Here is a 15581-nt window from a genome sequence, read left to right as displayed (position 1 = left end):
GGTTCTTAGAAATTATAACCATATATTCCATATATGTCACAAACAATTATTTCATTTTTAGAATGCTCATCATGCATTTAACAATTTCACTGGGAGAAACATAATAATCCAAAATCAATCTGCATTTTATTAACCAATGTTTAGAGAACTATGTAAAGACCCTTGCCTGAAGCACTTAAAATATAAACGGATTAAACAAAACACATTCTGGAAGAGGAGTATTGTTACAGAAGCATAGTAATTCTTGTTCTGTGACATAGTTTTTTCCACTACTCAGAACCATTATTTGTTGTTGAGTAGAGGATATGGTTTTTCATAAACTATCTTCAATTTTGCTGAATATAAATTAAAAAAATTGTACCTGGGTATTTTTACAATAATAAAACAGTTTAATTTAGCTTCTCCGTGCACATATATAAATAACAACTGTGTCTAGGTGTGACTACAGCTATAAAATGTCTTCGACTGTATCTTTGCATTCTGTCCACAATGCGTTTCTCTTGAGACCTAGAACAGGATTCTGAGACATCATGGAATTTATTTCAGCTTGGAAAGCAAAACAAAGCTCCATTTTCCTAGATATGTATCAACAACTACTTCATTCTCCAAAATAGAAGATTCCTTTCCAAGATTAACTAAGCCCGAGGCACAAAGGTTTAGAGTACAGTCCTAGGGTAATGACTGACTGAAATTAAATTAAACTCATATGCTATTTCCAGTTTTTCTCTCCCTTTTAGACTTGGACAGGTGAAATAATAGTAAGGCAATTGTCTTATATATGAATTAATAAATCCCAAAACCTGTGTCAATGAATAAAATACTAAAAACTGTCTAAAACGGCAGAGAAAATAAGATACAAAGAAGAGATAATAGATGGAAACTGCTGAAATTCCTCGTGGGTCACAGCTAATAAGGATTCCAGGCTGCTGAGGCTGCTTTACAGTAACTCATATCACACTCGCAATTCGTCTATAATGTGACCATCTTGAACTCATCGCAGTAAAAGCTTTCTATCATATCACACAATTGTATTTTCTTTATATGCTGCAATAGACATCTCTTGATACATAAACAAAAATCTTTAATTTGAGGTGACTGTTCAAATTGTTATAGTATTATTGGTATTAGTTCTAGTAACAGTCTTGCAGAAGTATTGCAAGATGCTGCTAACTCATTTTTTCAATTGACTTTTATTTTCCAGATTTAATTGTGGTTGTTGCTTCCATGATAGTTCTTTGTGTGGGCTCTAAAGGTCAAGTCTTTGCAACTTCAGCTATCAGGTAATTATAAGAAATAAAAGAAAATATTACTGCCTGAGTAAGGTGGTTTTGTCGAGTTTTTTCCCCTTTTTTCACTTCCTGTTTCAATTCTTGCAGGAGAAAATGAGTCACTGCTCAGAGTCATGTAACAGAGTAGGTCACCACTCATGTATGGGTGTGAAACAGTGATCCCATTAAGTGTAGGGGAAATAATATTTTGCATGTGTTGTCTGGTGGTAATGCATTTATGTCTGGTGGAGCTAAAGGTGCACATAGCCTTGTGCCGTTTTCCCAACTAGGTCGGTTCTACCCAAATCCTGTTTGAGTTTCTTGGCTCAGTTTTATAGCAACTCTTTCATGCTTCATGTCTCTGACATCTTCAAGCTTCTTCTTAAAATGTCTGGAGTTGGTGGTTGTGAATTCCTGATGGACTGAATCCACCTTGTGCTCAGGAAGGTCACACCGCTTGTTTTTCTTGCAAGAAAGGGCACTTGGTAGTGTACTGTGCTCTGTGCACTAGCTGCAGTGATGCTCTAGGATTCCAGCAACTCTCATAAAAAGACAATTTTAAAATAGGATTGGACTGTCTAGTTCAAATTGCCTATGAAATTCCTCAAAGGTGAGGAATCCAGATCTTTAGTTAGATGTTTCTGTATGTTGTTTCCCATACTGGCAAGCAGGTAAAATATGAGTTGATGAATGATTTCTATAACATTCACAGTTTGTGTCCAAAATTCCTGAATCCTTGAGTTATCTTTACTAGCCGTGTGTACAAAGGTCTGTTCTCTTGTGCAATCTCCCTATGCTGTCTTCATAACAAATGATGAAAGATTGGTGAATTAAGTAAAAAGAGACAGGCTTCTAAGTCTAAAATAAAATACTATGCCTCTCTTTTAAAATAATCCTTTGGAAGAGTCAGACCACCTCTTGGCCTCCATTTCTTCTCTTGTATCTTTAGTCTTTTCATTAATTTAAAAATTTTGTTCCAGGGGCATCCGATTTCTGCAGATTTTACGAATGCTGCATGTTGATCGTCAGGGTGGTACGTGGAGGCTGCTGGGATCAGTAGTGTTCATACACAGACAAGTAAGTTTGAGTGCTCTAAGGAATGGCATAATAATTGATGCAAAAGTCCTTGTATCTAGAACGGCATGTATGCAGACATGCTGATGATGTCAAATATATTTAGTGTGGAGGCAGGCAGTCATTTATTGTAAGCAAGTATGGTTGTTCTGCCTTGTTCAAGGGACAAAAAGTTCCTTAAAAATATTCACCTCCACTTTGGCAAACTTTGGACTTGTAGTTGGACTTAACCACTTTCAAAAAATAGTCTGAATAGTTCTAAAAATATGTATCTAAATTCCAAAGTTGTTTTGTATGTGGCACTTCTTGAAAAAAACACCCAACTGTTTTTTGGTGACCAAAGGGTTTCTGAGTCAACTTGCAAGTAAGGAGGTTGTTTTGACTCTGAAATGTGCATGCTTGGACCAAGTCATCAGCTATGGTGTAAATTCTTTCACCATTGAGCTCAGTGGATTTTTGTTAATTTGCAAAGCCAACAGTCAATGTCAGTGTTTATTGATTGTTGAAATTAATACTTCTGTTCCAATTATCTTTTAAAAACATCAGCGATAAGTAATTTAAGTGGCTTGATAATATCATAATGCATTTATTTTGATTCTCTTTGCAGGAACTGATCACTACACTCTACATTGGATTTCTGGGCCTGATTTTTTCCTCTTATTTTGTATACCTGGCTGAAAAAGATGCTGTAAACGATTCTGGAGAAACAGAGTTTGGCAGCTATGCAGATGCCCTGTGGTGGGGAGTAGTAAGTATAAGAATTTCACATGTATGAAACATAGGGAACACCTTCAAATGTGGAGTAAAGTTCAAGCAAACATGGAGTATGATCAGGACTTTGAAACGACCTCTTATTGCTTCAATACACTTTCTGGTTTTGTAATTCTATGAAACTAAGATAATATAGGTGATCAGTAGTTCTATTTGATGCTTATAGTCTTACGTGATGTGATCAAATTATGTATACAAGATGTAGTAAAATCTATTCTTATTTCTTTATCCTGTCTTCCCTTCTGTTATAGCGATTACTTCTTGATACCTTTCTTATGATAGGTTCAACCTTCTAAGGCAGTAAAAGTCTTGCTAAATCAGGGCTAGTGTTTCTGGGGTTTTTGTGTGTGTGTTTGGGGTTTTTTTTTTGGTCCTTTCTTTAAACAGGTACCTATAGTTTGCAGTTCAGCCTGGGTCAGTAATTCCTGGTTTGTTTAGGATGGACTAATTCCAGAACAAGGAACATCTGAGATATTTAAGACATCCAAGCACAGGACTGTTTTAAAGTGATTATATTGCTTTGGAACCCACTTAGTATCCTTATGTGGCATTTGTCTGTGCTATGGTGACATGCCATACTCTCAGAGATTTCTCAGGTTTTCTTAAGGTGTTGCCACACTTTGTTGTAGATGTATCTTTAGTTGTGCTAATGAAGTTCTGCTTTCTTGCTCTTGCCACTGACACTTCTCTCTATTTTTGTTTCTTATGTGTACATACTAGCCTGGCAGCTCTATTCTGGGGTTATATTTTAGTAAACATTTTAATTTTGTTGCTTCTGCTGGTAACAATTCTCTCTTTTCTATGCAAATATTAGGTTGACTACTCTGTTCTGGGATTTCCCATCTGTAATTGTTTGCTTTTCCTTTTCCTATTACAGTTCAAAGAAAAAAAGCTTTTTGGAAGCTGTTTTTCCTTATCGTTAGCATTCAAGCAATGACTTGTTTTTATTTGCCTTAATTGTATGTAGCTTAATAAAACAAACTGTCATCATTAAGTGTTACAGATCTTTAAAATGCATAGGCATCATTAATGATTCTATGCTTGCATTTTCAAAATGTGCCAATCTTCTAGAGTCCTCTTTTTGCTGTTCTAAATCAAAAGACATTGTTTATTTTTTCATTACAAATTACACTACTAGGAAGTCTTATGGACAAGAATGATAGGACTAATGCTTCCATTTCACTAATAAAACATTTTTTAAGAAATATTTTTAGTAAACCTCTGCATGTATGTGCTTATATTGTCTTCTCTCTACAAACTATACCACTTGCTTTTTCAGGAAAGAAAGACCTATTGATGAGGAAGTCTATTGCAGGTCTCCTGAAATGCATATGTAGCCTTTTTTGAATGCAGCAGGATTTGTTTACGTTGCTGCTAAGATCTGCTGCAGAATTTTTTCCTCTTGCTGACTGCCACAGTTAAATACAGCCTCTCTTAGGGCTGGAAAACTTGCTGTGTAGCACAAGGAAGTGGCTTTCTGGCAGGTAGCTTTTTCAATGCTTTTATGTCATCATGGTGTTATTATTTTCCAGTACAGTGGTCAGATGACTCGCTAATTAACAGTGGCAGATGCAGCTGCATTTAAAAACACATGCTGTCATTAGCGTCGGCATTAAAAATTGAGTATGTGACAGACTAGATTGGCTTACTGAAAATACAGTAAAACCTTCCATTGAGGCAGGACAATCTGTCAAGATACTGCAATGTTGTCCCTTCAGGGGATTATTGCTCAGTTAATTGGCATGCTGGTTATTTTGTCTTTCTAATTACAAGTTTACTTATTTAACAGATAAGTTCAATCGTGATAAAATTCTTTGTCTATTGTAACTTCTATTATGTTGCAGCATGCCAGTTGAAGTGTGAGTCTGTATTCAGTGAACCTATAATGTAATTTCTTTGGTATTAAAAATAGAATTCAGTGTTCTTCTTCTACTTTAAGCACATGCTTTTGCTAACTGCTGAAATGTTTTAGCAAAACAAAACTGAAATGGATTCAGGTCCATCCATTTCTGTTGTTCTGATACTGTAATATTCTTCATGCTGGGGAAAAGCCCTATAAAGTTAGGACAATAAGTGGGAGGTCATTAAGTATCAGGATGCTTCCTAATGAAGATCTCAAACTCATACAAAAACCTTCTCAAAGTGTCAGGTCTCAAAAGTTTCAGTTGTTTTACCCAGAATTTTCAGAGTCACTTAAATATTCTGGTTACTGAAAACCTGTCTCATTCTGGGCATGCACAAGAGGATGATTCACAGCTCCTGTATTAAACACCATCACAGATATGTGATCCGCCTGGCAATGCAGCTGATCACACTTCTCTGAAAGTGTACTTACCTTACATAGTAGAAATTTCTTCTAAAAGAAAAGTACTTGATAACATTTTCATATCCCCTTTCTCACTCTACAACATTGCACATTTTTTTATTTCAGTGTACGCCTGCACTACTGGCTACTACTACTACAAGCTCTTTAGGTAGCAGCAATAGAATATTTAGCATAGCATAGAGTAAACCATATAGAAGTTCTGTGCTACCACAGCTAAACTGCATCTGGAATTGGGTACTTTCATATTTCTGTGCTTTGCTGACTATAGACATACCCCTGGGGTGCATAATTTTTAATTAAATGTTCTTCATTGTCATTGTTGTTATTTATAAATCTATATTGCTTTTCCATTTCCATATATGAATTGACCTCCTGGTCTTTATTTGAATTTCCTTGAGAACTCTGGGCTGTAGCTATTCACCATTCCAATCTATAGACTTCTTGAAGAAACCAAAGGTTACATTGTGTCATAGGGTAAAGATTTGTCTGTATTATTGCTGGTTTTGAATGCAGCGCATGTTTTATAAATAATTCTGCCAATGGGTCCGTATCTGTGTGTCATTCAAAAGACAAGTTTAATATTTGCAAGTAAAATGCAAGTAAAATGATGAATTTTTCAGCTCCCCAGTGCAAGTATTCAAAATGAGTCTGCTTGTGTTGTCCTTCACATCCAGACTAACAGTCTTAAAGACCTCGTATAGGTCTTAAGCTATCTGGATGCTAAAACCAAGAAGAATGATTTAATACTATTTTTTTTTGTGGTGGTTTTTTTTTTTTTGCTTGTGCTTTTTGGTTGTTCCCCTCTCCTTCCCCCCTCATCTCCTTAGGCATAAAATTCAATTATGCCTCAGGCAGACTGAGTGGAGCTCCCCTTTTGATATCCACTGAATAATACACGATTTCCAGCCTTCACATCTGAACAAATATCCTTCAAGAAAACAATTATGTGGATTGTGCTAACAGTCTCTTTTATCATGAGCGCTATTTGCCACAAGCAATTATTGAATATAGTCATGCACGGATATTACATTGTGCCTGTTCCTTTGAATTGGTTTGAATTGAATCAAGCAATTGTCTGGAAGTACCAGCTTTACTTAAGAGCTTCTTGTTCCTTTAAGTCATCGATATATGCTTTCTTGCCAAGCACCAAATTCAACAAAACATTGATAAGGTTGCTTACTTCTCAGCATACATAAAACCACGTTCCTATTTAGCAAAGCCTGTCAGTATGTGCTTATGTAAATTGAAAATCAAAATTGTGGGATAGCTTTGCTGAAAAATAGCAGGAAGCATCACTTCAAACTACATGAGCGTAGAACTTTTGCTAAATTAGAACAGATTTGCTTTAATTTATAAATAGTTGAACATATATATTAAATAATAGCTACATAAAAGGGATTTGTGTTACTCAGAATCCTTTTTCTCGCCCTTCTAAATTAACAAAACTGTTGAGTACACTGACTTCAATTTTAGACAGAAGGCAACACTTGTTTTTTATTCGTTTTGTGGTTTACAAGTCAAGAATATCAACTATAGGCGTGCCATATCCCTGGTTTTTTGTTTTTGTTTTTTTGGTATGAAGTGTTTGGGGTTTTTGCGGGGGAATTGGTTATTTTAAGAATTTTTGGAGTGGGGTTCAGAAGATGTAAAGGTTAGTATTTTTGAATGCTTTTTGCATGCAATCTCTGCATCTTTCAACTGCCTTCTCATCTCTAAGCTTTAATTCCTTGAGCAGTTCCAACTATAATTTGTTCTCATTTAATGAAGTTCTGTGGGGTAGATATGGAGAAACCTTTCAAAAAATCTAACTTACAAAATAAATATGTAGATATTCTTACATATAGAGAACACTCTTAGGACTTAATTTCCAAGTCTTTAAAACTCTATCAAAAGATATCAAGAAGCTAGGAAAAAATTATACCTAGATGAATCCAGAAGTTTTCAGTTTTGTTTTCCATTTGATGAAACGAAAGTATTTCAAAATAGAGATAATTTTTTATGTCAGCCTCTAGAAAAAATAATTATAATTAAGTAATTTAGCTTTCATTTGAATTTCAATAGGTAGAACAAATTGTGCTCCTGTTGAAATGGGTCTCTAGGAGACTGAAATTAACTTTGCTCTGATTTTCCTCCATCAGATGGCTAGAATTATCCTCATAGGAAGATGCTTTAAAACTTCCCTAAGATATTTTGTTTGTATATGCTTAGGCATTCTTTCTTCAGCTTGCATTACAATTGTAATTCCAATGTTTCAAAGCTTTTGTGTCCTGTAGAATACAGTCTCTTAACTTGTTCATCTGAAGGATACAACTTCAATCTTCTCGGAGTGCTGCAGTGTACCTAGAGGCCATTGGAGCAGAAAGTGGCATTTCTGTTGTGTGAATCAGTTCTTATCACTAACTTCTGTACATGCACAAGGAAGAAGGATATTGTCATTTGGACAAGAATTCAAAATATCAAAAGATCACTAGGGGTTTCTTAGCTTTATACAGATTACATACTCCACAGTAAAATAAAAGCATGAGTGTCTAACCTGTTTGCACTTGTGCTGCATGCATTTCGGCAACTTGGAAAGATTGTACTTTACATTAAATTTGCATGAATGCAGTTAACTGAATAAGATGTCAAGCAGTAGAAAGGCTTCTAATGTGTTCATTACACTTAAGTGTGCAGGAGAGCATTCAATCAGGTTTGCAATTTACTATACTTCAGCTGCAAAGAAATCAGGGAGCTGGCCAATGTTTCTGGTATATCACTGGATTTTTTTCTTGTATTGCTTGCTTTATTCAAGATGGGTATTGCAAGTGGGTCAGGTAGTTCTGAGTGGTATTTGGTAAGCACAACAGTACCTAATGCAGCTGATTTTGAGGTTGGAGTGCTGCAAATGTAGAAACAAAGTAATTAAAGTATTTTCTATAAGGTAACTTTCCCTTATTTGCTCTATTGCTTGGCTTTTTTATTTTTTAGCTTGTGTTTGCTCCCTCAGTCCTGTGACATCTGCTTTTTAACACCTCCAATTCATGCATTCTTGTATTTTTTAGCTGTTTAACTATCCCAAATTTTTGGAAGGCACACAGCCAGTATTTCATCAGCTGAGTTACTGACCTGATTAGTTTGCTGTGCTCACTTTAACCCCATAGCCTTGAACAAAATCCCTTCCCCATTTAGTGCTGACAAACATTACTGTTTCTTCTTGCTGTGTGGATTTTTGCTTCGTATTTTGTCCTTCAGACTTTTGATGCATATTTAATAGGAACAAGATTAGTCTTAATACCAAAGCCTGTGGTGCCGTACATCAGATCGAAGTTCTGAAATAGTTAATGGATGAATATGAATTTGTTCCTAGTTAAAACAATTAGTTTTACATGCTGCTTCTCAATGAAAACTTAATATGTGAGCTCTTGTATCAACTGAATTTCATTATGCCAACACATTTACTATGCTAGAGTAGAAGTTGAGTCAGTATTTCCATTATAAGATCCTACTTTACAACTGTAAAATTAGCATTGTACTCTTTAGGGGTTTATAATCTGGCTGTAAAAATTCATTTAGGGCAGAAACTTGGCATGTAGCATTTCAACAGCAGATATCTTGGAGAGGGAAAGAAAATGTAATTTTGGAATACAATGCATTTGTAGATGAATTGGAGTTAAGAGGGCACTTCGATTAGCAACCCAATTTCCAAAATTATTTTTAAAAAAACTCCTAAACAAACAGCACAGAAAACACTTTTCTGGTGTCACTGATGCTTCATATAGACCAATTCAGGAGGAGTGGACGGGTTGGTGGTTGTAGCAAAGGGGAGACAAATACTTCTTAGTTGTATATGAATTTTCTTCAGTTATACTTCAGTCATCTCACGAGCACCTATTTCGTTTCACATTTCTAGTTAATGTGTGTATTTCAACATGATGTTAAGATTGTGACACAGAGTAGTTGATAAAAATTTTCAATGACAAGATTTTGTAAATCTCTTCAAAAACTGAGGCATAAACCCCTAACTTCTCATAATCTTTTACGTATGAAGGTATTGGACGCTATCACTTTTCCCATAATTATATTTTCTTGTTTATGCTGTATTTTTGGATCAGGATATTGTACTTAGAATTTAGGGTTTATTTTTTTTAAACTAACCCTCTTACGTAGGTAAGGAGATAATGTTATCTCTTCAGTTCCTCATCAGGCCCTGAATTAAGGTGGTATTTCAACAACAATTTCATTAATACAGCAAAGGTACTTGAGTACTTAATCACCTTACTAATTCGTAAAATACTTTTATGGGATATGAAACAGTTTTGGAATTTAGCCACATTTTACAGACTTGTATTAAAAATTAAAAAGAAAATGTTTTGAATATCAGCAACCTGCAATGAACTTTTAACATCACCACCTCAAGCAGCTGGATCTGTTCCTTTTCCGTCTGTTTGATAGACACACAAAGATGTTGCTTAGAAGGTGGACAGTTTGAGTATGGCTTGCTTCATGTGTTTCTGAGGTACAGCTCAGGTCAGAACTTGCATCCACAGAATTTCCCTCTGGTGTCTCATCTTTTAGTAGGAGCGGACAATTATTAAAGTATTTCTTGAAACACTTGTCATGACCCTTTATTTCCCCAAACCCAGATTCTCCATCCCTTCACCCCCTTAACATCTTGCCTCTCTAAGTATGCCCTTCCTTTCTCTTGTCCCCTAGAGATGCTGCCCTGCATTGCCTGCATTTCTGCAGTCATTGGGTGATGTGCATTACACCAGACTGGTGAACTAGGAGCAACTGCAGGACACGGTGGGGATGTTATTGTCTGGGACTAACATCCTCTGTGTCCTGAGCAGCTGAGGCCCATACTGTCAGAAGAAAGTCTGAACAGCCAGCAATGGGAGTGTGCTCCATGTGGTTTCACATGGGCTGATTTGGTTAGCCTTCTTCAAAGTCACAGATAAAAATCTCACCAATTTCCAAATTCAGAAATAGCTTGTGGCATAGGTGAATTTAAATTGCTCTCAGATGCCAAATGTATCCTCCTGCTTCAAACAGACCCATTCTTTCCCTGAGCTCATGCAAATAATGACTTATTAAGCCTTGTTACACTACATCACTGGGGTTGTAATCTTTACTTCAGTGTTTTGAAACCCAAACTCAACAGATGTTTCCTGCATTAAATTATCTGTTCTTGCTCTTGATGTATTATATAATTAGTGATTCATTAGACTGTTCTCAGGGTTTTTACTCCATGGCATTTTTTCAGCCTCTCTTGCTTTTTATACTGATATTATTCTCTAGAATACTTCAAGTCTGACCGCAGTCATAGTCCATGATTACAGTGTACATATGCTCTTTCTTTTGACAGCCCTGTAATACTCTCAGCAAACATCTCCTGCTCATGAAGAATATCACCAGTTCAGTACTGCTGGCAGCTTACTCCTAAGGAAAGTGTATGACATGGGCAAGCAACCCATATCCCAGTAACTTCATACGCTGTAAAGCTGCCTCAGCTATGAAGTCTTAAATTAATGGTTTTACTTTACAAGATTTTAAACGTGCATTTTATTGTAATTAAATTTCCTTTACCTTTTCCCACCTATTATAGATGGGGAGGCAAACCTGGACAGGAGAGGTATTTTCATTAATGTCACAGAGACTGTCATTGGGAGAGTTAGGAATGTAACTGATGTTGCTTTAAAATTAATAAAAAAATAAGAAAGAACGACAACCTAAAACTGCCACATTAATACTCACTGTAATGCTCTATGTATTTCACCTTACAGGTAACTGTTACAACTATTGGCTATGGGGATAAAGTGCCTCAGACCTGGATAGGGAAGACCATTGCATCTTGTTTTTCAGTATTTGCAATTTCATTTTTTGCACTCCCTGCGGTAGGTTATCTTGTACTTTTTTTCTGTCAGTTTGATATTGACTCATTAGACATCAGAGGAAACTGTTGATATTGATTCTTTAACCTTTTGTTTAACCTGATGTTATGAAAACTTTGTATTAAACTATTATGGCATAGTTAAAATTTATGTAGCTTGCAGAAGTGAAAGAGCTTCTTTAAGTCAGTGGAAAAAAAGGTATGTAGTGTTTATTGTATGCAACACTAGATTTGGTGTGTATTTGAGAAAGAAATGTTTAATTCAAAATACTTTTTCTGCCTATCTCAGAAGGGTAAAGGAAATTATTTCTCATGCTAATTACTTCTGGACTCAGTGACTTAGTGATGTTTTGAATTTTAAAGGCATTCACTTATAGTTTACTCAACTGATTAGGTGCAGGGTGAACTGTAGAGTTCTCATACACATCCTTCTTCTAGCAAAGCTGCCAAAAAGGTGTCACTGGCAGAGAGACAACAATAAGCAGCCAGGGACACTGATGCAGCTCTTTGCCAAATTAGCATCTATCCATGGCCAAAGTCCCATTTTCAAAAGTGACCTAGAGCTGAGCTTCTATAGGTGTTAGGGCACTTTGTTTGCTCTGAAAACAGATTCCCAAGCACTTTCTAACAAGAAACAAGGCACTTCAGTACCAAGGGTAAATTAAAAATCACTGAAACCAGGATTGTGGTATTGAAACCCAAAATGTTCTGTGCCAAGGTTAGTTAAGGGTATTTTTTTCACAAATTTAGCAATATTCCTGAATTGTGCTGTTAAAATATTTGTGAAACCTGAAATACTTTGTTTAAATGTTTACTTTTCAGCAAGTTTTTCAGTTCAGTGGCAGAAACAGTCGTGTTAGCAGATGTTTAGATGTTTTACCTGTCAGATTTCCCTAGTCATTTGTAGAAGTAGAACAACAAGAAGCACGCCTTTATCAGTCTGATTTTATTACTGAATTAAGTTGTTCTTGTGAGTTGGCCCAAGGGGAAAATTTAGAGTCTCAAGCTCTAGCAGTAAATAGTTGATAGGTAGTAATTATTACATGCTGCCTTGTTCCCATTTTAAATAAGGGGAGTTGACTGAGATCACAGTTAAAAGTAATTGTGGATAAACAAAACTGGTATGGGTTTTGGATGTAGCAGAGATCTCTCATTTCACAAATAAGTGATGTTTGAGCATCATGGACTCTTTGTTCTTTACTAAATGAACATAATAGGAAGAGCCTTTCCTGTTCCTCTCAAAACTCTTGGTGATTAATACAGTTCTCAGAGGTTGAGCCAAGATCACTGCCTGCTCTGACGCTTTGACTACCAGATGTAGAAAATGAATTATGTTTTTGTTGAGTAGATGTAGTAATGTAAGCTGATTTATAGATCTCTTTTTAGCTTTGTTACTAAAACCTTGTTAAATATGTCTATAGCTATGCAAATGACTGCATAAATGACTTGCTTTATACTTAATTTTGGACTTGGTAGTTATACCACATTCAGAGGCTATTTTGGGTTATACACCATCCGGTACTATTAGCCCACGTCCCTTGTCCTAAGAGTAGGTTAAATGGCTTTGTGTAGAACTCACTGAAGTCCTGACTATTTTGTAATTTTACTTCCCTCTTCTTTGTCTTTCTATCCCAGTATGGCTAGCATATGGAATTAGAAATTACCATACTACAGTCCTGTGCCCTGAATCATGCCGTGCCAAAGCTTTATTTCTCATAAAAAATAGTTAAGCACATGAGGTTAATATTTCTCCCTATTCTGTAGTTCCCCTGCACAAGCATTTATGAGGCTTTTATTTTTATGAAATATCATTTCTGCTTGCTTTTTAGCATTTAAGTCCAGCTGACTTAAACAGGCTTTGGATCAGGGCATGACAGCGTTCATAGTTTTGTTTCAACAAGTAATACTAGCTGAGTCTAAAAACTTAACAGTATTAAGTCATTTCCTTTAAATAATTAGTTGTGCTTTATGATGCTGAATAGAAGCTTAATGATACGACATAATTTGGCAAGCTTATGTGTGGGTTTTTTTCCCCCTTAAAAAAACACTGGATCTGTGTTTTCTTGCTTCCCACAGGGAATTCTTGGTTCAGGCTTTGCCCTAAAGGTACAACAGAAACAACGACAGAAACATTTCAACCGTCAAATTCCAGCTGCTGCCTCTCTCATACAGGTACTGAGTTCCTGCATTTTGCATGTTATCGTTTATTTCCATTTGTAGGGTTTTTTTCAAAAGCATTGGCAATATTTCCATGCCCAATTCCCATTAAAAATTGTATAGGAGTTACAGATGCAAGTCTTCTAAACAGTTTTGGAAATCCCAACTTTAATGTAAACTAAGCAGAAAAGTTCACTCCCAAATCAGTGCAAACTGTTTAATTCAGCTGGTTAAAATCAAAACTGCATAGGCTATCCTGTAGTTATTGGACAGTTTACCTGGGGAAAATGTTATGAAATATTACACTTGCAGTAGTGAAATACAGAGAGGAGGCTTCATGTAAAATTGTACTTTAAAAAAAATGCATAGTTTCTTGTAAAGGCAAGTGCCAGGTTTGCTTCATTTTTCTTGGGACAAATAAATTCTTAAACATCCCAAATTTAGGAGACTTAAGTTCATGTTAAATGTTAAATGTTAATGTTGACTTAATGTTAAATAGGAAAATCTTGTCTGAACTTTTCAGCTCCAGGATTGGTGGGTGGGAACCACTGGGATTCTGCAAAATCAGACTTTTTTTGTAGGATATCATGAAGGCAGAAAAATTTTGAACTCTTATGTTAAAAATACAGGTGCAGTTCAGTGTCAGCAAGGTCAGTGAAATTTTATCCTTTATTTGGAGTCAATGTTTCACCCTGCAGAAGTATTCATATTGATTCATTCTAGTTTTTTCCAGCTTTTCCTCCCTCACTCAGTATCTACATGTGGCTTTAGAAGCACCGGGTTCAAATTTAAAAGAAATCTAGATGTACACCTAAGCCGTATCATTTTTGCATTCTCATATGACTTATTTCCCTAGCTTCATGAGTGAATGTGGATTTCCAGGTCAGGCTCTTTACGGAAACAGTAGCTAACTGTAAAGTTTATGCTTGGAACTAAACGGTCCTAAAGTTAATGTGAAAAAGGTTTAAATTTAGGGCTCTGGTTATACCCAGAGATTAGCCAAAAATCTTTAGACTCTGTGTGTTTCATTTGGATTGCATGCTCAGAAAGAGGTATGGTTTTGCAAAGAATATATTTTTAGTGTCTCACTGATTCTTTTGGGAAATCAACACCAAATTATTGGGAAGCCTGAGATTTCATGTCCAGAATGCTGTACTTGGCTCCATCTGCAGTGCTGAGGAGTGTAGGATAGTCAGAGTTGCTGACTACCTGTTCTTAGTAGCAGTAATTATGATTTACTAATAGTCTTGGACTTCTAAAGGAGCAATCTATTGAGGGCTCTACAAATAGCTTACAAAAAGATTATTCTTAAACCGAGAAGTTTATGAAGTAAGTACCAGAGCAGACAACAACTGAAATGAACAATACTTTTTTCCTGTATTCCTTCTTGTTTTCTTCTAGAGGCCAGTTGTTTCTTTCAGTATCCTATTATCCATGATGGAAATTATATGGTGATTGTCTGATCCTTTACTGTCCAACTACTCTGTCATTCTGCCTTGCTTTGTTTGTTTCATCTAGTGTTTTCTGGCCTTTCCCACTTCAGATTCCGTGTATGTATATGTGTGTCCTTTCTCATGAAGTGCGTAAGAGAGGATCTGCCTTTTTAAATTTGATACCAATTATTAATCTACTCGGATTATATATTTATATTTACACATTTAGGACAGAATGTGGTAGTGTTTCGTCTCTGGTTGGTCTTGTTTCTTAGCCCTGCTTTTCTTCCTTTTAGTCTTAGAACATGGTATTTTTATCATTGGTGGTTGACAGGAGGGAGGATTGGTTTCAGGTTTTGGCTCCTGGTTAACCGTTAGTGCTGTTCCCTCATGTTCTCAGTCTTATAATTTTGTATGAATATAGCCCTACTGACCACATCACAATTGCGCTTTTTTTTAATAGTACTCTTGTGAGGCAGGGAAAAACGGTATTTATTTTCTGAGTAGGAGTCTGAAACACAGGATGAAATAGGCAAAATGCTCGAGGTCAGAGAGGGAAACAGGCAGAGCAACAAGTTCAACCCCAGTCTTTTGAGTCCACTCTAGAGCTCTCTCTTATTATTTGTTTGTTGCTAATGAGAACAAAAACTGCATTTGAAAATCACAGAATCACAGAATCACAG

The 15581-nt window shown here is 36.0% G+C and overlaps 1 protein-coding gene across 1 annotated transcript in view; it reads left to right on the top strand.

The window, feature by feature from the left end:
* LOC104546387 (potassium voltage-gated channel subfamily KQT member 1) overlaps positions 1–13480 on the top strand; it is a gene marked incomplete at both ends in the record, with an annotated part of 59759 nt that extends 46279 nt beyond the window's left edge. Inside the window, 5 exons of the mRNA XM_010191767.1 lie at positions 1202–1280; positions 2249–2345; positions 2950–3090; positions 11202–11312; positions 13385–13480. Coding sequence (XP_010190069.1) covers positions 1202–1280; positions 2249–2345; positions 2950–3090; positions 11202–11312; positions 13385–13480 — 524 coding nt within the window. The remainder of the gene's footprint in view (positions 1–1201; positions 1281–2248; positions 2346–2949; positions 3091–11201; positions 11313–13384) is intronic.
* Between the last annotated feature and the right edge of the window lie 2101 nt (positions 13481–15581).

Source organism: Mesitornis unicolor, unplaced genomic scaffold (assembly GCF_000695765.1).
Source record: "Mesitornis unicolor isolate BGI_N332 unplaced genomic scaffold, ASM69576v1 scaffold8709, whole genome shotgun sequence".
In the NCBI taxonomy this organism is placed as follows: domain Eukaryota; kingdom Metazoa; phylum Chordata; class Aves; order Mesitornithiformes; family Mesitornithidae; genus Mesitornis; species Mesitornis unicolor.
Note: the sequence above shows the minus strand (reverse complement) of the source record. Positions and strands in the feature narration are given on the sequence as shown.